We start from the raw sequence: 22493 nt of genomic DNA, 5'->3' as shown, positions 1-22493 counted from the left end.
GATGGATGGATGGATGGATGGATGGATGGATGGATGGATGGATGGATTGTTGGAAGGGAAAGGGTGGCAGGAAAGGGGGGAGGAACAGAGTAAGTTTGTGCTTTGGAGCAGGTGAGACTCCTAGTAGCCTTGGTTTGTTTTCCCCTCCAGGAGAAAGTAGAGCCAGAGTGAGCTTTGCTCTGGGGAAAAAAGAAAAAAAGAAAAAGAAAAGAAAAAAAAACTGCAAAAGGGAGTAGAGAGTTTGATCCTGCTTCTCTTGCTGTCAGCGTGGGTGCTGACATTAGCGTCTAAGAGAGAAGTACCCACCATTAGGTAGATGATGACATGGTTACAGCATAACAAGGTCATGATGTTCAGTGGATCTGGATTCCTGGAAATAATTGTCTTCAAGTGGTCTTAACAAAGCTTGTATTAACGTAATTGGAAACATCTGATTACTTTTTCCTCTTCAAAAATATTACAGAGTTTGGGGATAGTTAATGGGTGAATATAGGAAAATAACCTCTGTGCATCCTGACATTTTGCACTGTGATTTTGAGAAAGAAGAGATAGTGAAGTATGTTGAAAGGAAGCAACATCCGAGCAACCTCTGCCCCTCCAAATTGCTGGTGAGATGCCGGGGAATCTCATGCTGCTTTTGGTTGGCACAGCCTGAGGTGAATTCCCTTTCCAGTACTGTAGACAGCAGCTTTATGTGGGTTAGTTTAAAAATAATTGATCTGGAAATGCTGAATGCGTTGACAAATTCTCCACTTATCACTAATTTGGTGAGCTGAATTTCCGCTGACAGCAAATGGAGCAGGAAGGCCCTGTGCAATAGGCAAACGTAATTGCATACTGCTGAGGCCAAGCTCCACTGGCACAGTTGTCCTTCAACCCCAATGTACAGATGGGCAGTGGTGTCCAAGGGTCTGCTTGATTAAGGTGGGCAAGAATCATTGCAGCTACTGCATTTTAGCTTTGCCTATTCATAGTTCATTGGGGGAAAAGGATTTTGGGGCTGGTAGGGATTGCTTTTCTTTGTTTCCTTTGTCTGTTCGCTTACCTCTAGTATTCCTTGTGTATTTTTAGAAGCGAAGTCCTGTGAAGATATTCAGTGCAGTGCTGGGAAGAAATGCTTGTGGGATTTTAAGGTTGGCAGAGGTCGATGTGCCCTCTGTGATGAGCTCTGCCCTGAAAGCAAGTCAGACGAGGCAGTCTGTGCCAGTGATAACACGACTTATCCGAGCGAGTGTGCCATGAAAGAAGCAGCCTGCTCCATGGGCATGCTTCTAGAAGTAAAGCACTCTGGATCTTGCAACTGTAAGTGAGATTTTTATCTCTGCAGACACCTAAGGCTTCTGAAGGCAATCCCTATTTAATAAAGACTTACATCGTTAAACCTAAGAAAGCTTGATTTAGAGATTCAAGATATGGCACATGTGCCATGTGAGTATGGGTGTATCATGCGTGCACTTTGGTTACTGATAAAAAACAGTAGATCTCCAACAACCAGTGTGCATTCAAGTTGGGGTGTTGGGTCTTTACTGAGGACAAGTCATTTTATCAGAAAGGGGTTGCCCTAGGAGCATAATTCTAGAGACTTTTTCCTAATTTGTCTGCTCTCATGTGCTTTGCTGATTGCTTTATTAACACTTGGTAAACTGTTAACTGCCCAAAAGAATGAGCCTGATAGCACATGGGCACCTGGTTTAGCACAGTTGCATCTACTAACTCTGAATGAAGGACAAAAAGTAGTTAAACCTAGAACACAAGAGCGCTTTTTATTTGATTACAGGAATCTGCCAATAAAACCTGAGCCATTGATTCTTCAGAACTTTCTGCAGTTATGACTTCATAGATTATGTATAAAAACCCTTATTGCATAACAGCAGATGCCAAAGAGCATCTCACTACAAGTCGCATAAAATGCAACGCTGTATTATGGCTGTTCAGAGGGCTTTGAAAACATGCACTGAGCTGCTTCTGCGCTGTTGTTGTCCTTATTTAAACAACAGCTCCCCTGTATTCCCCCATCTAGCCATTAATGAAGACCCAGAGGAAGAAGAGGAAGATGAAGACCAGGACTACAGCTTTCCTATATCTTCCATTCTAGAGTGGTAAAACTTCCATCACTATTGGGACAGCCAGTGGGCATGAAATCAATGTCCATACTGTAAATAAGTGTATGCTTATTTATTTTGGGGAGGAGAAAAAAAAAAAAAGTATACATATAGTTGAGTCTCGTAGACATTTATTTATACTGTGTCATGTTTTATAATTTATACATAAAATGTCTGGTTGACTGTACACCTTGTTTTTTGAAGAAGTTTATTCGTTACGGGAAGAGCAGTGTTATTTATTGTGAGGTCTCTTGCTTGTAAAGTAAAGCTTTTCTTTTTTCTTGTGAACTATGAAAGTCCATTCCTTAAAACTTACCTAAAAAGATGGTTTCATCTTTTTGTTTTATTGGGGTTATCTTTTTTCCACTTTAAAAAACTTTGCATGTTGGTTTCTGTTATGTTTATTTATTGGATTTTCTTCTTGCCGGTTCTGTACATAAAAGATCCCTCGGGTTTTTGTTTACAAGGAATCTTGACTGACCAAAAGGCATTGTAACTGACTTAAATATACTTCCAGGGTGCAGTGAGGCGATCTTTAAGGAAACTTCTCCCACTTCACTTTTCTCTGCTTCTGATCACATCATGTCCTGATGCGATCTCAATGTGTTCAGCATATATACTGTACTATAAGAATTCCAGACCCAAAGAAATCGGATTATGAAGGTTGTTAATAGCTACAGAGCTCACTGTAATAAGAATAAGGGTTTTATTTTATTTTTATTCTTCTCTTTTGTAACATGCGTGTTTATCAGGTGTTTCCTTTAAGATGGTCTTGCAGTACAACCTTCAAAGTTTTGTTTTGCCAATCAGCGTGTCACTAAAAGTTATATCAAAGCTTTATCAGTTCAAGTTTCTTGCTTTTCATAATAGTTTTTTTTTTTTTTCTGATGCAATTTTATATTTTCAAACATGGCGAGTTAAATATAAATTCATTTAAATATATAGTTTTGTACTTTTCTACCATGTAAATGTGCAATGTATATAAAAGTTATAATGTGTATTTGTAAATAAATGATGAGTGAAAAAATAAAAAAAATGGAATTTTCCCTAGATGCAGTCTTCAGCTTTATCTTCTAAAAGGTTCTGGTGCAAAGAAGATCTACTAGTAGTGGGGGAATGGAAGCTGGTGCCTAATGTAGCACTAAAATGCATTCACTAAGGCAATCTAAGTAAGCCTTCTAGTTACTTAGATTCATGAAACCCCATTTTTCATACAGAAGCAACATCTCATGTCTGTTGATACTACTTCATTTTTAATCTGTAAGTACTCTGATGGATAGGAAGACGTTCAGCATTTTTGTTTCCCTCCCCATCGAGAATAAAGTATCTGTTGCTTCTTGGACATCTTTAATTTGTGCATTTCTAAGAGATTTTGAACAGACACTTGAAATTTTGCTAAGATTCAGATCCATGTTAGGGGGTTTCAAGTTGCAGAATCATTTTAGATAACTAATAGAAAGGGCAAATGATGGCCTAGTTGCCCAAATTCAAGATGTGTAACAATTCCCACAGTAGACAAAAAAAAAAAAAAAAAAAAAAAAGGTGTATCAAAGAGTACATATAACTTGGAGATTCATCACTCTTGAGAGGAAAGTCAATTCAGAAATTCTGTTTAGTGAACCAATATTCAGATTGGAGGCACTGTTAAAAGTGGATACGGCTGCAGTGAACTCAGAGGAAAGGTAGAACAGCAGGGATCAAAATGTTTTTGTATGTTCCCAGGGTTAGAGTTTTCTCTCAAACAAGGCTCCACTTGTCAAAATTTCTCTTATCATGCTGCACAGAACTTAAGAAGGTACTTAAGCACCTTAGTAAGTAGCACTTCACTGAGTTGAGGTTTGAAGCAGAGATTCACTTACTCGTTTTGTTTGAATATAAATCATGTTCCTGCTATAGTCTTCTGTGTATTTTTTACTACACAGTAAACTGTAATTTGTTATGGGTTGTTTAGCATTACCTAAAGCAAATATAATTTATTCATCTGTAAAGACTACAGACATGCATTCATAATATTATATTCAAAATGATAGCAAAATTCTGCCCTTCCTCTTCCTGTTGCTTCGTTTAGACAAGTAGTCTCTTTGGAAGGAAGAGCATGATGAGAGGAGCAAAGTGAGCAGGATTTTAGTCTCCTGAGGGCAATGGAACCCAGAATAAAAGAAACGAAGGCTGGGAGAACAGAGGGATAAAAACAGACCCTATCTGAAAATCTCTTGGGGAACTAATGAACTCATGACAATGAAATAGAGATGAAATGCTTAATAGATGTGGTGAGTATGAGAAGAGATTTTTCTCAAATTCAAACAGGTGCCAGCTACTTCATTTCCAAAAAAATGGCAGCATTAAAACACTGCTTATAATTGTAAATAAATTTACATGTCTTAAAGAAAGACTGCAGCAGAGCAGGATTTCTGGGTTGCAACTTTATGCCTTGCTTCACAAAATAACTGGGAGAAAGTCATTGATAGAAGAATTCAAAAAGGCATCAAGAATGCTATGAAGCTATATTTGCACACCTGTATGTGTATTAAGCAGACATAAAAAATCTGTGTAAGAATTATGCTTATAAAGTTGTCTGAGAGTTCTGCTACAGCATTTTCCGTTGCTGCTGCTGTTTTTATACAGCTGAAATCTCAGTACCTACTGGCAGCAAACCTGAATGCACTGTACTGGTGAGGTCCCTCTTGAGAGGCTTCACCAGGCAAGCATCTTTGAAGCGCGCCTAAAAGGCACCAACTTCAGCATAGCAGCCCAGAGACTTCTGCTAGAAACATATCCAGGGGTTATGGCAGCACAACTTCCAGTGCTTTGCCTAACATCATTCTTGGAGTTAAGGTGCTTGCTGATGAAGAGGGAGATGCAGATTCATTGCCTATCTTCCTGAGGAGAGCGTTCCCACATTCACCATCAGCTCAGGGAGAAGCTCAGAGAGCTGTCTGTCATGCCTCCTGAAGCCATACTTCTCTATCGGAAAGGAAGCAAGATTCATTGAGAGAGGATAATTTGCAACCCTAATGGGTGCTCCTTTTGAAGAGGAAGTCTTGGGTTCTCGCCCCAGGGATTGCCTACACATTTTGCATTTGTAATTGAGTAACCTACACAAATAATGCTTGAAGCAGAGGCCAGAATCCAGGTTACCTCCCCTTTTCCTTCCCCCAGTATGTAAGTGCCTCCATCCTTGAGCTATGAAATCATGCTTAACCCTCTGCTTAAATCAAGATTACAAATCTCACATCTCTTTCTACACACTGAGTCATGGCTACAACAGGAGAGTCTTTACTTTTGTCTTCCTTCTATTCCAGAACTGTATGTAGGGAACTTCCTGAGTGTGGAAATCTGATCTTGATTCTCTCAGTCCTAGTAAGGTGATGAATCTTTGTTGCCAGTTCTTGTCTTTTTTTTTTTTCCTTTTTTTTTTTTTTTAAACGGATGCATGAATTTGATTTCTTGCTCTGAAGCCGTCTTGCAGAAGCTTCTAAATCCAGAAGAGTGTTCCAGAATGTTCAGAAATATCCTTCTCTTCAGTGTTTTCTGTCAGCTGACATATGCATTCTCCTTACTGTAAATCACATTTCTGAAAACCCTCATTCTCCACGGCATGTACTTGAATACTGAATACCAGGCCTGTGAGCCCCATTTATAAACGCAGGCACTTAAACGTCAGGCCCAGTAACATGAAGTAGAGCTTGCATGTTTGAAAACAGAAACCCATACTCTGGTACTTAAATAAAATCAGCCCAATTCCAAGAGACTCAGCTTGAGGCATTTGAATGATAAGAATATTGCTTCTAAAGTCTTGGATCCCAAATGTATTTGTCCATGCAATACATACAAGTGAGCACTGACAATTTTGATCACACTCAAAAGCATTCCTGATACCTAAGTCCACATGATAGACTTAAGAGCAATATAATGAAACTCTTTTGCACCTTTTACCTCTCTCCTTGCTTTCTGCCTTCTAATGCACCTCACTAAAACTACATTCCAAGCCCCACAGCAAATTTCAAACAGCTGCCTTTTTTTTCTTTTTCTTTTCTTTCTTTCTTTTTTTTTTTTTTTTATGACATAAAAATGTTTCCTTCTTTCCCTCCAAATGGGAATCAGGTGAAATTAAATTTCAGTACACCATTCTGTTCTCTAGGCAGTGACATTTTACTATACAATGAATCACCAGCACAGAAACATCTGTATATTATCCCTTTGAAGAATGAGGATTCCATGCTTTCTGGTGAAGCAGAGCATTTGCACATAGACCAAGAGGTTCACAAAGTATCAGATTTTAAATTCATAAGTCCCTAAAGATAAGGCAGTTACATTTTTTTTGTTTGATATTACGATTTCAAGGCATGTCAGAACTCAATATGGCACCAGGAGTCTGGGAAGTATATGAAAACTTGTTAACTCACAATTTAACATTTTAGAGTTATTTGCTTTTCTGATAGACTTAAATAAATAATGGCCATTAATGGATGGCTTTTGCTGATGTTTATTTGGGATTATCTGTATAATTTGGCTTCATTACCACTAAGTAATGTAGCCAATGAAATTACCCATAGAGAGGAGAAATATGGTGTGAAAGCAAGGTAAGAACCATCACGTTCAGAGACTGATTTGGAATTAAAACTACACGTATGGCTCATTTTCTGCTCATTTATTGATACTTTATTTTGATGTCTTAAACTTAAATGAATTTATTCAACTTTGTCATGGGATTGAAGAGCACTGATGAATCAGAAAACTGAGAAGGATCTTCACACTTTGATAACTACTCGTCAGGTTTTCTAGATGCAGTTACTGGATAATGAGTTTATCAAGGTGGTTCAGTGTAGATCTGAATGTATAAAGGCCCCTGAATTTCCACCTGCGCCAAACAGTAACAGCATGAGAGCCCTGCAGTGCTTGCAGAGAAGTTGATGGATACTCAGAACTCCCCAGAATTGAAATCATTGTGTTCACATTCAAGAACTAAATTCTACTCACCTGGATCTAAAGATTGCTTTATTTTGAAATTAATCTTGGAACACTTCTTTATGACATGCTAGTGGTTCACAACAAATGCAGCTTATTTTTCTTTTTTTAAAATCAATATCCTTGGCAGCATGCTTTTATGAAAAAAAATACCACTTTTCATAAGTTTCAATATATTTCCTAATCATTTAGCAGTTTGGAATGGTGCCATTCTAGTAACACAGTTCCTATGAATCTTCTTCTGTATATCATGTTTTTTACTCTTACTTTAAGTTTCAAGCACTTCTAATTTTAAGAGACACCTAAAGTACAAGGATGATGTTGATCTATGCCCTTTGTTAGAAATTCATATATGATACAAGTATGTACTACTATTTGATTTTTGATTTAGAGGCATTTCTATGAAATCATAGGGCAATTCATATAAATGAAGCACATAGTTATACAAGTCCTTAAACAGCATAGAAAAAAGTAACACATGACAAGAGAAACCAGCAGAGGCCCACCAGACTGTTCAGACTACTGACTTAACCATACAGTCTGAATAGGACTGCTTCTTCCCAGAGAGGGGAAGATTTGGGAGCAACATTCTGTCTATAAGAAGGTCATTGAGAAGGTAGAGCCAAGATGGAGCAGTGAATGGTGGCAGGACAAGAGACAGCTGGCATGAGATGAAACAAGAGAAGATCGCACAGCTATAAAGGAAGCTTCTTTCCCTATGAGTAGAATCAAGCAGATGACCTCCTGACATTCCTTCCAACCTGAATTATCCTATGATCCTGTGTAGAGTTAAGTTCATTTATTTTTAAGAATTACAGGCTCCAAAACCAGGATGGAATGTCCAGTTTAGAGAAAAAAAACAACACAATTCCTTGAGGAAATATCCATGGAACCATATCACCACATCTGTTGGAAGCAATTGTCAGGAGGAACATAGGCTATTCCTTCTTTAATATGTTTTTCCTTTACACGATCCTTAAGTGATCCTAAAATTCCTCATAAATGCTATTTTCCCATTGATTTTACTGAAACTTTTTGCTGTGCAATGAAGGCTATACCTATTCAGTAAAATATTATTCATTTTATGTGGAGTAGAACGAAGAAACAAAAGTTTCTGCCTGTATTTTTAAGTGAAAACAAGTAAATAAGAGAGTGAAAAAAAGAGTGAAACAGTTAAAATGCAACTTTAAACTATTGTATTGTTCAGATCTGCAACATTTTTTTTAGGATCAACAATAATTTTCAAGAAGACACAATAACAAGTACAAGCTAGACTGGTCAAGACAGCAAGGAAAGCAAAAAAAAAAACACACACGCACAAAAAAACCACACACACACACACAAAAAAAAAAAAAAAAAACACAAAAAAGCCCAAGGCAAGACACTTGCAAAAATAATGGATAATGCCCACTGGAGCAACTAAAAAGAGCCCCGCAGGGATGTTTCCCATAATCTTTTCCCACATACAGATGGTTTATTTAGAGCGATTCAAATCTTTTTTTCAAATACTGACTCCACCAAAACTGTGAAAAGCTTGGCATAGAAGATACACAAACATTGAGTATTTCTACATTTGGACTCAAACTTCAGATAAATTAATTTTCATTCATTTTATGGGAAAGGAAAATTGACTTTGTCCGTCTCTGTAAAGATGCAGACACGGAGCTCCAAGTTTAAGTAGCCCACACACTTGAGAGTTGTACTTCCCAAACCAGCACGCCTGGAAGCTGTGACAATTCATTTATTAATCTCCTCAGCATTCTCCACTTACGGGCTCTGATGGAATGTTAGCCTTAAATTGAAAGGCACTTGCCACTGTCAGCAACCTAGCAAGCAGCACCACATGTGCTGATGGAGTGAAATTTAGCCAGGGCCCACAGCAGAACTCATTCAAAAACCTCATTTCCTATCTGATGGAAAGTACTGGCCATGTTCTGAAGGGTTAAGTTGCAGCCAGTTTGTGGTAAAGGTGGCACAACATTTAAGTTTGAGGTCATGCATTGACTTCATTTGGATGCCTTTTACAAATTTCACAGATTAGTATGTAACTGCTTATCTTATACTGCAAAAAAAAAAAAAAAAAAAAAAAAGTGCAATTTAGAGCCACCGATTCATATATGTACTTAGGACCTTACAGATACTTGGGAGTAGAACTCATTGCGTTGTCCCAAATCTCCTTGTTAACTACCGAGTCAGGATCTAGGTAATTATTTCTGGGAAAGCAAATGAAGAAGTTACCTTTTATAAGATTTTATCTTCTATTTTTTTTTTTCCCAATGAGATATCCCATATGGAAAAAGTGGGAGAAAGGAAGAAGCAATGGAAAAGCATCTTAGCAAGGAAAATGAAAAATGAAAAGAGAGAGAAGGACAGGACAAAGATCCCGGGAAAAGAGCACAAGAACAGAAAGAAATAAAACCATATTAAAAATCATAATTGAAGAATGACACACAAAAATCCCACTACTATCAGCCCTACAGATGTAGACTGCGCAATGAACTCTGAAGTGCCATCTACTGGTATGCACTGTATTAACTTCCCGTGCTCCTTGGAGTCCACCATGGAGCATGATACTCAAGTTATGTCTTTTCATCTGTCTCTGATTTTTTGGAGACTTTCAGTAACACCTTGACAGAACATTATGCTAGTCTCCCCACTGTAAAATGAAGACACTAAGATTTCATAATCTCTATGATTTCATGACTTGTGCCAAGCTCCTTGAGATCTAATGGTGGAAAGTTCTGCAAGAACATTAAGAACACTTGGACTTAATTGAAGATTTATCTTCATCTCCAAATGTGGCACTTCAGTAGAAAAGGTTAAAAAATGAAGTTGTAGGCACAGAAGAAAAGAGAACAGAGTAGAGCAGAGAAAGAAGGAAGAAGAGGGTAAAGACCAGTAGGAGTTAAGCAGGAAGAGAGTTGATAGAATGCACTGTAAGTGATTAATTGCTAAGGACAATACAATTTACACTGCAGTTTTAGCAGATGTGTATGTGTTGCTCCAGCTGTGGGAACAGCAGACTCTCCAGATCTTGTTTCTGACACACAATAACTGTGAACTCTATTATGTGCAAATAATAAATCTAAGCAGCACCTCCAGTATATGAATGAGCAAGGAAAAGAGGGTCATATTTTCAGAAGTGTTAGCACATATTTGTCAACACCCAACTTAGCTAAATAGCACAAAGGAAGTCTACAAGACAATGGTAACCCATATCCAAAGCAGTGTGTGAGCTTGCAAGTAGATACATGCTTTTGAAACTCTGACCCACATTTAATAGGTAAGGCCTCTAGGGACAGCAGACTGCGCGGGGTCTTGGATAGCCTGGATGGGTTTGTTTTGCTGATGTATTTACTAGCTGGTATGTTAATTTTTTCAATGTGTTATAGAGCAGTTCCCAAGTTAGGGTCATGACCCCACTTGGGGCCCACAAGCCTGGAAGTGAAAATGAAAGTGGGGTTATGACCCTGGAAGTAGGGTTGCTGAGGAAAAACTTCGGGAAGCACTGATGTTGTGCTACTAGGTGAGACCCTGTGTGGATGGTGAGTTTAATCACAGCTGAGGGATAAGGTTTTAACAGTGCCTCTATTTCTTGGAGACTTCAGTCCCATTTCTGGCTGATTTACTGCCACATTCAAGTACAGGTCTCAGGTACACAAAGAGAGATTTGAGAATTAAATTCAGAATTCTGCATACTACACTTTGAAATGATCAGGCCTGTAAGGACAGAACCATCATCTTCTTTATAAATGCACTGGTTCCACTAATCTATCGATTAGAGGTCCTCCCTGACTCTTGTCTTGAAAACGTTACAGCCAGCTGTGCAATTTTCTCAAGAGAGTACTCTAACCAGCTGGGCATCACTGTGGGATGTAGACAAACTCAGGGTTGTCTGCCCAACTCCACAGTGTCACCACTGAGAGGTAGGGGTTGTCTGTCACTACCTGCATCATACTTGGGCATCAATACGTTTCATTAAGGAAAGAGTCAATATGTTGAGTGCGCATACTGAATGGAAAGAGGTATCCATTCTGAAAAACACTAAGTCTTACTTTATTCTGTAGAAGAAATAGCACATATATCATCTTCATGAAGAGATCATAAGAAATCAGTGTGGACTTTGAAAGTTTAAAGTTCAGCTGCCAGTATACATTCAGGTACTGCCACTTCAGGCACCCTAAGATATCCTGGTTGGTTTCCAGCTGCTATTCCCAAAGGACACAGTTTCTCAGAAGTCCTTGTGCTGTATTTGGTAGCCTCATGAGGAAGCCTGGGATACTTTACTGGATTTTAATCAGCACAAAATTGTCGTGTGTGGAGAAGTAAATTGAGCCATTAGGTGTCAAAATCATGTGCTTCTGACTGCAGTCACTTAATGTAGAATAAGAATCGTTAGCTCCTTATTTCTTATGCTGTATGTACATTTATTCCAATGTCAAGTTACAGTGTGCTATGAATGCAGAATTCATGGTACAACTGGAGTGTGTTCCTAACTAAGACCTAATTAAATATTTTCTAATTACTAATAGAACTGTTGTGATGTGTAGGATGCCATTTCAGTAAGGGAAGAGACATTAACAGCTAATTTTTGGGAGTGACATATGTCTGTTTCTCATTTATTAGTAACTTGTATTGATTCATACTGAAATTAATTATTGATGGAAATATTTCATCCATATTTTTTCTCTCACAAGCGGGAAAAAAACGTGCATCGTTGTGAATAATCCATACAATGGTTTATGAAGCTCAATTTCCTCTGTGAGTATCAGATATCCACCTGGTGTCCCTCAGAGATAGATTTTCACATTGAGACCTCTGAATTAACAGATGTGTACAGTCACATACAGGCAGAAAGCTCCTTCTTGGTACAACATCTGAAGAGGTTTGTGGACACTAAAACACTGTTTTTAACAAAATCATGGGATATCTTGTGCTTGTGACATTTGTTTCAAATCTCCTTATTTCAGAATGTTAATAACCAGTATTCTACAGTGAGCTCCATTTCAGAGTTTTAGTTCATAAAGCATATCTTAAAAAGTTAAATATACCTGTAGTTCCAAAAACAAAATAGCAAACAACAAATTTAAACAGAAGCTCCTGAATCTCCATGCCTTTATAACTTATACTATTCATTTCAAAATTAAACAAAATTTTTGCCTGAACTTCACAGTACATGAGGTCCAGAACATTTCAAATCAGCTCAGGTAAATAAAGTTCATAGAAGTTAACATTATTACAACTGTAGTGTTAAAAAGAAGGATGTCTGGGAAATAGTTAATTTGATTGGAAACTTAGAAAATTGAAAAATGCTGCAAATTTGAGATACTTCTATTTGTTAAGATTATTTTCAATCTTTTTCTCCACAATCACTAAGATTAAAAAGACATTCTAATATGAAGCTTAGACTTCTATGTGTTCATGTTATGCAAAGACATGAAGATTTCAAGAAACAAACAAAAACAGGAAAAATGTGAATAAGTCATAAGAATCAGCAGGACTGGCTACTCTGCCAAGTAGAGTGGACTCTATTTATTCATAACTTTTCTATATTTATTAAACTGAAGCCTGGCCTGCTCTTTAGAACAACTTAACATCTTAAAAAGATAAGAACATTTCTTCTTATAAATCCTGCAGTGGGCAATCATTGTTCAAACCTAGAAACAGTAATTCTAGTTTAAACTTTCTTTTAAAAATATATTCCACTTCCGACCAGGAAGCAAGAGCCCTACGTTCAGCAGGAGTAACAGCAAACTTACATGTATGCTAGGGCATTCTGAAACATAGTTATGAAGATGAAAGAAATTGTGTTGCTAGCAAACATTATCACGCTAGTAAAACTTACTAAGTATAGACCAGACTTGAATACTCTATTTTCTGAAGAACCACAGAAACCAAGCTGACAAATTTGGGATTTGCTTTTTCACAGGAGCAAGTAGCCACAGCTGCTTATAAAGTTTTAATAGCTGTGCTTTTCACTACAGTAGCAAATCATACAGGAACATATCAAATAAGCTTTAATTGCAGTCTTGTAAAATAGTCAACAGCTTGTATCAAGTCCAGAACCTATGTTCTCACTCTTTGTTGTGATTATGTTAATTAAAAAAAAAACCTCCAACATGGTATTTTGACATATCTGATCCAGAGAAAACGAAGAGTTGAATATGCCTCTCACTGTGAAATCTTTATCTTCTCTAATGAAAAGCAAAATATTTAAGGTCGAGTTTTCAACAACTCATGGGAAAAAAGCCTGCACATATTATTTGCATATTCAGAGCAAATAAATGTCATTTCCCTTCACATACAATCACTTGATGCGCTGTCTGTCTCAGGCAAACTGCACTATCCTGTTCACAGCATTCTTACAGCTTCCTTGGGTTTCACAGAAACTGAAAATCTTAGATGACATCTTTGTTTAAAGCCACCAAGGGGGACAGTGGCTCAACCAACTATTGCTTATTTTCATGAGGGAGGTTAGATACACTCACTGCTTTGTGCAGCTTTTCTTTTCTCTACCCATGTTAAGGGAAACTGCTACCAGTAATTAAACACTGTCTAAGGAAGTTGCATTTTTTGCCCTTCCACACCTTCTGTGAAGGCAAATAGTTCTACAATACTGGGCTCAGTACAGACAACTCTGCTGGGGCTTAGATTACTGAGCTGGAAAGGGATCCTGGATAGTAACTTGAGGCAGGCAAGGATATTCCAGGGATTCACATGGGCTAAGGATTATCCCCAACAAGCGGTTCAAATACAGCTCATATAGTCAGATGGGCAAACATGCTAAACACACAGACAGAGACCTTGCAATTTCTATGAGCTTTTGTAGCAAAGAACAATCCTTAGTTCATTTTATTCACTGAGACTGAGCGTTCAAGTCAGATTTATATGACTTGTGAGAAACCTGTCACATAAATGGACTAGGAGTTGCTAGTATAACTTCCAAGTGGTGGAATGAAATAAAGTCACAAATGAGTTGTGCATCACACTCATCTTAATTCTCTAGTGAGGGCATACATGTATCAACCTGTCTATGATTCTTATTCTTTTAACTGCACTGCTGAGATTTTTCTTAGAGTATCAAGAAAAGGAGGTGGCAGGTAGGTGAGTATACTTAATTAGTATCCTGATATGCAAATAGTGCATGAATAGTATATTAATAACACAAAACGTTCTTGTTATTAACGTATTCAGGAAGAAAAAAAATTGATTGATTTGAATAACTCCAGTGAACTTCACAATCTGTCTTTCTGAATAGGAAAAATGCCAGATTTGAAATAAGTAGTTGCCTTATGGAGTCTTGGCTTTTTTTCCTGTTCAGAAATGCAAACTGTGAAGTTCAACTGAGCTATGCAAATGGTTCCGTCTTTTGCTTCTCTTATTAGGCAATATTGTCTTGACACTCTGAGTAATGGACTACGAAACAGTCTGAATGGTACACGGGATCAACATGTTACTTCAAGAGTGGAAATACTCAGTAAATAATTGTTTGGAATAATTTCTTTCATGCTGAAATTAAAGAACTGCACAAACATAGCTAGGGGGACTAAAGTAAGGAATTAGAAGGAATGAAGCACCATTGGACACACCTTGTGGGTTCCTGGTACCACTAGGAATACCCCAGGTGCATAGCTTAGTCTGAGATGCTATCTAGACTATGGGATGTGAGGAGATAATTCACATCTCCTTTTTTTTTTTTTGTGTCACTGCTGTGTCTGCATGAGAACAATTTACCTTTCCTACTAAACACAAATACACCATGAAGCTCTGTTTGGAAGGACCAGAGCAATTTTTACACTGTTAAGAAAAACACCAAAATATATCAGTAAGAGAATTAAAAAAAAAAAAAAAAAAGAAAGTCTGAAAACAGTAATATTAAAGTATTCAGATGGACAACTACTCCTATAAAGCAAATAAGAGGAATTAAAACAAAGACACTTATGTGGCTTTGTTTTTATTCCAGAAAGTTGGTTTTACAGCAGGTAATTTGAAAGTACCATCTTGCAACATCCTGTGGAGAGAAAACTGGCTTTACAGAAATAACTAAGGAGAATTTATGTTATTACCTTCACAGTTCAAAACAGGTAGAGAATTGCCATGTCTCCATCAGAATTTGGCAGATGTGGTTAGCAGATACTAGCTGACTTGAAGGTAAAAAAGAAAAAGAACACAAGGGAAAGAAGTGAAAACAGCTTCTGAACCTCCACAGTAATGCCAGCTGGAGAAACCTGCAGCTGATTTTGACCATGCCAGGCAGCCCAAGCCCAGTGTGCAACAGTGCAGTAGTAGTCCTCCAACATTGAGAGCTTCATGTGTGCACAGTTTGGTGCTCTGAGGAAGATCCCATTTTTTTATTTTCTGAAATAAGATGAATTGTTCTCTAATTTTCTCCAGTAGAAGAATTTTCAGTCTTGGGTAGAATTGCTTGAAGGTATGAGCTACAAAAACACTGATGATCCTGGCTTGGATTTTCACTGCGAAGGATATGGGTGACCAACTTGCTAAGAATGGCATTCAAGCTTTAGCAACATAAATGTAAGAGTGAAAAAGGGGAAATTCCCACAGAATAGTGACTGCTACACTTCTAAAGGAAATGTTATTAATGTAATTCGCTGAGATTCACTTATTATTATTTCACACCTAATAGCAAATCTTAGAAAATAAAGTCTTGATCTCTCTTACTTGTCCATGCATTATGGACTGTTCTAATTTTCTGTTGACATGAGGATTTCTGGGATTTTTGCCTTTTCTAGCATAAAGTTTACTTTAGTCAAATTATTATTATAATTTAAATATAAATTTAAAAAAAAAAGTATAATTAAAAAAAAAAAGTATAAAGGGGGGAGGGGGGTGGGAGGGAAAAAAACAGGCAACAACAAAAAAAAGTGCCACACATACTTTCGAAAACTGTTCATTTTTACTTTCCATAGAAAGAAGAAGAAAAAGAAGTGAATGTTGAAAAATTACTAGACCTATTCTCTGAAACCACAGGTATCTTTTTTGTAGTATTTTATAATTAAAATCTATAAAACTATGGAGTCTTAGTGTCTGGAAAACAAGGGCCATTAAACTTATAGGTTTTTGAGTTTTATTTTACAAAAAAAAAAAAAAAAAAAAGCCCTCACATATGTAGAAATCACAGAAAATAAACAAATATATTTTCTTCACATATTTTGCTGAAAATAAACTGCATTTTCAGTCATCATGAGACACTTCTGTGAGAGTTCTTCAGGACATCTTTCGACAGACTACAGTTATTGTATTCTAATCGCAATTCTATTGCCAGAAACTGGTAATAGGGAAATCAGGGCTCAGGATACTATAAAGAAATACAGTCCTCCAAATATTTAGGTAGAATGATAAGGAAATCTTTTATTATTTCTTTGCCTCAAAAAAAAAAAAAAAAAAAAAAGGAGGATGGCATATGCCAGAGAAAAAAGCAGGACTAGATGATTTGTCAAAAAGGGAATAAATAATGCAACTTGAATAATATTGGACTCAGCTAGAATCAACTACCTGTAAAAACATTCACTAGGAAGTCTAAGTTTGGAGCTTTCTCTTATAGGAAAGTGTTTAATTTTTGACTGATATTTACAGTTTCAGACATCCCATCATGGTCTTCTTCCATTACTATGCAAAGTTTAATTTCTGTCTTACATATTTCAACTGTTGTCGTAGCAAGTGGCAGGAGCAAATGATACACTAGGAAATGAATAGCTTTTTATGGGCCCGGTGGAAAACCTTTAGGTTCCATGAGGCCTCCCTATAGATAAGATCACCATCTATAATTATGCTCTTTGATCAGAGAATACATATAATTGCATATATTTTTGAGAAGGGCTTAATACTGACACAAGCAAATATGAGCTTGCTAGAATAATCCTAAAAACATGCAAAACTTTACAGCAGAAGGTAAGAATTAATTCATCAACTAACTAATTAATTAAAAAGGAAGTCAAGAGGAGAGAGGTAAAATTTTAGACATAAATTTTGTCCTACTGCCATTATGTGGTCCTAGTGACATTCTTCAATCAGATATTTTCAGGCAAAGGAAATGCAATAGTGATAATCCAGTTAGGCATCAGAAAAAAATGTGTTATGATACTAAAAGAAACTGTTATTTATGCTCGAAAGTGAGGATTACTGGAATAATGGTAATACAAGTAGTAAAAATTGCTGGGGGGAAAATATATATATATATATATATATCAAGGAAGAAACAGATGATCATAGATGATCACAATTAGTCCTGAGAAAGGAAGTATCAGACTAGAGTACTCCTCAGATATAAATTATTTGTTAAAACGTAACAAAAGTTTAACCATAAGTATGTTGTTAACAGAAGTTAAAGTTATACGACCACTACAGATGAAGCCAGAGACAAACACCCACAAAGAACTGGATCTGTAAAGTTACATGAGAAGGAAACAACAAGACTCTAGATTGAGGAACTACTAAAAATTATATAATATAGTTATGTAATCTGGACATTCTATAAAGGTCAAACACAATCTCAAAATAGGATAGAAAGAACAATGAAGTTGTACAACAGTCTTCCAGAGGGAGCAGTAGGCCAAGTACAGATGCCCTTAAGGGACAATTTCACCAATTTATTACAAAGACTACATGATGTAGTTTCCTGAGACAGGAGAAGACAGGATGAGCTAGAAGTTCCCTTTCCTTACATATGGTTAAAAAGACTATAACACTTTGCCACTATTTCTAGAAATGTGACTTATAAGCCAATAACTGAACCAAATATATGGAAGTAATTCAGATTTTTATTTTTTTAAAATAGGTAAATAAACTAATGACATGCTGAGTCCGCTGTCTCATTTCTTAACAGATTTCACTTGCAGTGCCACGTTTGTGGCAGATGAATCAGTCCTTACATAATGTATATTACTGACAGTTTTCTGGTGATTTCCTTGGGAGGGAAATCCCAGAACTGTGCAGAGCTGAACAAACACAGCCCTTTCCCAGAAGAAGCTGACCATGAGTGCTGTTGGGATACGCTGGAAGCACAAGATCCATTCTGAGCAAAACACCAATACCAGCAAAGAGAGCAAAAAGTGGGGTTTTCTTCAGTCTGATCAAGAAAACAGGTGCACAACAGCAAGGAGTGCATGGATTGTCATTCCAGAAGAAAAAAAAAAAAAAATTCTCCAGCAAATTTTAAATCACAGCACTTAGTTTCTTTTTCTTTGGTTCCAATCAGCAGTAGTAGAAGATTCAGCTCCTCCTTTTGATCAAGCCACTGGGCTTGAAAGTCCTCTTTACATGAAAGTGAAACAGCACTAATGACAAACTTAGGAAAATAATTTTAAGAAAGCTGCAGAACACGTAATTGTCTTGTGGTGTATAGACAGAACATCATTAAACTGGTAAAACCACATGTTTAAAAGAACATTTATAAGTTGAAAAAAAAATTCAGTGTGGAAGACTGAATCTCATTCTTTTCATCGCTGTTCTCTGATGAACCTGGTAGAAGTAATTTTTAGAGGTTACTTCTATGACAACTTGAAAGGACCTCAATCTAACCAAATTTGTCAGTTGCACTGTTTCATAGAATCAGAGAACCATAGGGGCTGCAAGAGACCTCTGGAAATGATCTAGTCCAACCCCTCTGCTAAAGCAAGATCCCTAGAATAGGTTACACGGGAAAGTGTCCATAGAGTCATAGAATTACAAAGGTTGGAAAAGATTTCCACTATTATCCAGTCCAACTGCCCACCTACTAGGAATACTTTCCCAGTAAGCCACGTCCATTAGTATCACATCTAAACATTTCTTGAACACCTCCAGAGACAATTATCTCCCTGGGCAGCATATTTCAGCACCTGACTGCTCTTTTGGAAAAGAAATTTTTCCTAATAGCCAATCTGAACATCCCCTAGTGGAACTGAAGGCCACTTCCTCTAGTCCTATTGCTAATTACACTGGAGAAGAGAATGACACCCACCTCACCACAGCTTCCTTTGAATCTCCAGCCTATCCAGACTCTTCTGAAGGGTCTTCCTACCTTCAGGCATATCGACAGTTCCTCCCAAATTGGTGTAATCTGCAAACTTGTTGAAGGTGTTCTCATTCCCCTTGTCCAGGTCGTCAATAAGCAGGAAAGTTTCAAATATCTCCAGAGAAGGAGACTGCATAACATCTCTGGGCAGCCTGTTCCAGTGCTCCATCACTCTCAAAATAAAGTTTTTCTTCATGTTCAGATGAAACTTCCTGGGTCCATGTTTGTGCCCGCTGCCCCTTGTTCTTTCACTGGGCACCACCAAAAAAGTGACTGGCCCCATCCACTGGACTCCTGGCCTCCTGATATTTATAAGCATTGATTAGACCCCTTCTCCAGGCTGAACTGTCCCAGGTCTCTCAGCATTGCTTCATATGGGAGATGCTCCAAGCCCCTCATCATCTTTGTATATTTCCACTGTGCTCTCTCTAGAAGTTCCCTGTTTTTTTTAACTGAGAAGCCCAGAACTGGAGACAGTACTCCAGAGGTGGCTTCACCAAGGTATAGTAGAGAGGGACAATTAACTCCTTTAACTTGATGACCACACTCTTTTTAACGCATCCCAGGATCCCACTGGCCTTGGCCACAAGGACACACTGCTGGCTCATGGTCAAGCTGTTGTCCACTGGGACATCCAGGTCCTTCTTGACAGAGCTGCTCTCCAGCAGGTCATCCCCTGGCCTGTACTGACGCATGTGGTTATTCTTCCTCAAGTGTATGGCTCTAAACTTGCTCTTGCTGAACCTCACAATGTTCTTCTCTGCCCAACTCTCCAATCTGTCCAGATCTTGCTGAACAGCACCGCAGCTTTCTGGCTGGTTAGCCACTCCTCCCTGCTTTGTATTACCAGCAAACTTGCTGAGGGTATGCTCTATCTCTTTATTCAGGTCATTGATGAAGATGTTAAACAAGATCAGATCAGGCGCCAACCTCTGGAGAACGCCGCTAGCTACAGGCACCCAACTAGACTGTGCTGCTGACTACAACTCACTGAGCTCTGCCACTCAGACTGTTCTCAATCCACCTTACTGTCCAACTGTCCCCACTGTTTCTGTACTTATGTCCTTTATCTCAGTTTCCATAATTCTAAAGCAAAGTCTTTTTATATGTTTCTTACTGGACAGCCCACTTGCTTCACCAAAATGAATGTTCACTACATATTTTAATAATTTCCTGCTAATTTTTCAAAAACAGAAGAAGTCTCTTCCATCAGTGAAATTGGTGCCTTTCAGTACCCGTTGTTAAGGCTATTCGAAAAACAGGTAAACTGAAGGAAAGAGAGAATACTTTAAACTATATAAAAAATACTAAAATTTATCTTACTTGTGAAATATAACAGCAAAAAGGGTTTAGGCAATCAAGTGTGGATCAGACCCCTGAATGACTGAGCTTCAAATAGCACACAGTAGAGAAAATAAAAGAAAATCACAAAACAGACAAAAATGTGAGTTTCAGTATAAGGATAGTACACACAAAAAAGTTAGTTCTAATATAAGCATATTCTATACCTTTAAACAAATTAATAAGTAAACCATATTCTTTCTCAGATGCTCTTTATCTAAATTCTGAAATGCATTTATTTATTTTAGCTTACTCTATTGCTGTTTTCATAAAGAATTAGAAACTTTAAAATAGAAATATTTTCAGTAATTCATTAAGAAATATTTACTAATTTTGAATGAAAAGGAAATAGAGTTTAGGAAAAAAAAATGGCAGTTGCAATGCACTACACATTATTATATGATATAGAGCGTTCATATATGAGCAGTATTATATAATTACAGTTTTAACCTTTTTTCTTTCACATTAGCCAGTTTAGGATTCTTTATCTGAAATCCTATATATCACTTCACAAAGCCCCTAAAATCTGAATTTAGGGCTGATAATACATTACCAGAAACATCAGGTATAGATTCCTATCATGGTTGCCTATAGAGGAATTTTTTATTTTTTAATTTTTGCAGCACGAAAGCAAGACCAATCAACAGCTATGTACTCTATATACTATAAATTCTGTCATGAGTGGAGAAAAGCATTTCCTGAAGTTCATGAACCCCAGGAAAATCTCAGGTGGAAGTATGATTAATATTAGCATTATTGACAGAAGATTGTAAAAGGACTAGAATCTCTCAGAATTGTTCTCCTTTTATTATGCTAAGACACTCCCACTAACAAGTACTCAGACACACCCAGGATCTTTCAAAAATCATATGAGAAAGCAGATGGCTATAAAAATTCAAAGACTAAAATCTGCTTCACCTCCAGTTAGGAAAAAAAAAAAAAGTAGAAATTACTCTACAGATGTTAATAATTGTCTGGGGTGGGAGTCGGGAAAGGGGGAGGCTGGCTTCTAAGTAAACAATACAAAGAAAGACAAAGAGGTCCCTGCTGATGTAAAACAATAAAAGCAGTTTTCTCAGCAGTGTCAGCTTAGCAAGCCTGAGGGTCTGTATTTTAAACCCCAGAGGCCTGACGTCACTCACCCTGATGGTGTGTGTGAAGGAAGCTATCTCTCTGCGATGAGCGACCTGAAAAGTGTTTTCAAAGCCCAGTGGGCTAATGTCACTCATACCGAGGGTGGATGGTGGGATCTCTCAGGGTGGCAGCCCGAGGGAAGCGAGCTGCAACACCAGCAGCCTACCATCACTCACTCTGATGGCAGGGGGTCAGCTGGGATTCTTTGGTGGCCTCCCGGGCAATAGTTAAAAAGAAGATTTTGGTTCACATGTCAATGTCTAGCTTGAAAGCATGGAGTATAAAAAGTGATTTTTTTTTTTTTTTAATTGTAGTTCACAAGTGGCAGCAGTGCAGTCAGGAAGGGGAGTTTCCCTATGAGGCTGTTCGATTGCATGTGAAGCTTACAATGGAGCTGGTGTTGCCTGGTTTTAATTTTTTTTCTCCTGTATGAACTGAAATGTTTTATTCCCCCATACGAAACAGGGGGGAAAATTAAATCCAGACAACTATGACTGCACTTTACATTTCATATGCAATCAGACTATACAGAGAATATTGTCATCTTCCTTACCAACCTGGCTGCTGTATAGAGAATGTAAACAAAAACTAAAATTCCCAATGTTCTTACAATCATATGGTCACTCATCTTTTGATGCAGAAATTGACATTTGGGACTAAATCTGTTAAATTTATCTTGGGTCTGAAAGCACAGTGGGGTTTGAAAATGAGTACGTAAGAGAAAGTCTTTGTCCCAGTGCTAATACTCAAAAAAACCTGTAAGCATAACTGCAACCGATATTTCATCAGAATGAGCCCTCATGTTGCCAAAATATGTTTTTCAAACTAAAAATTGATAGTAAAAAAAAACTAAGTTCCAGTTAGTTAATGCAAATAACTCACTGCATTTAAAGCTATTGTCATGCTTAGTTACATGAAAGGTCAGAACGCGA

The 22493-nt window shown here is 37.5% G+C and overlaps 1 protein-coding gene across 2 annotated transcripts in view; it reads left to right on the top strand.

The window, feature by feature from the left end:
- The window catches only part of FST (follistatin), a 6905-nt gene extending 3751 nt beyond the window's left edge, over positions 1-3154 (top strand). The window contains exons 5-6 of one of the 2 annotated variants that reach the window (XM_042875535.1): positions 1072-1302; positions 2021-3154. In XM_042875535.1, the coding sequence (XP_042731469.1) occupies positions 1072-1302; positions 2021-2103 (314 nt within the window). In that variant the 3' untranslated portion in view covers positions 2104-3154. The other variant, XM_042875536.1, reaches the window with a different exon arrangement.
- Positions 3155-22493: the final 19339 nt, after the last annotated feature.

The sequence above is a fragment of the Lagopus leucura genome, unplaced genomic scaffold (genome assembly GCF_019238085.1).
Source record: "Lagopus leucura isolate 7727_CA_CO unplaced genomic scaffold, USGS_WTPT01 Super-Scaffold_100014, whole genome shotgun sequence".
NCBI classification, from domain to species: Eukaryota; Metazoa; Chordata; class Aves; order Galliformes; family Phasianidae; genus Lagopus; species Lagopus leucura.
The sequence above is the reverse complement of the archived record's forward strand: the minus strand, read 5'-3'. Positions and strand labels throughout refer to the sequence as shown.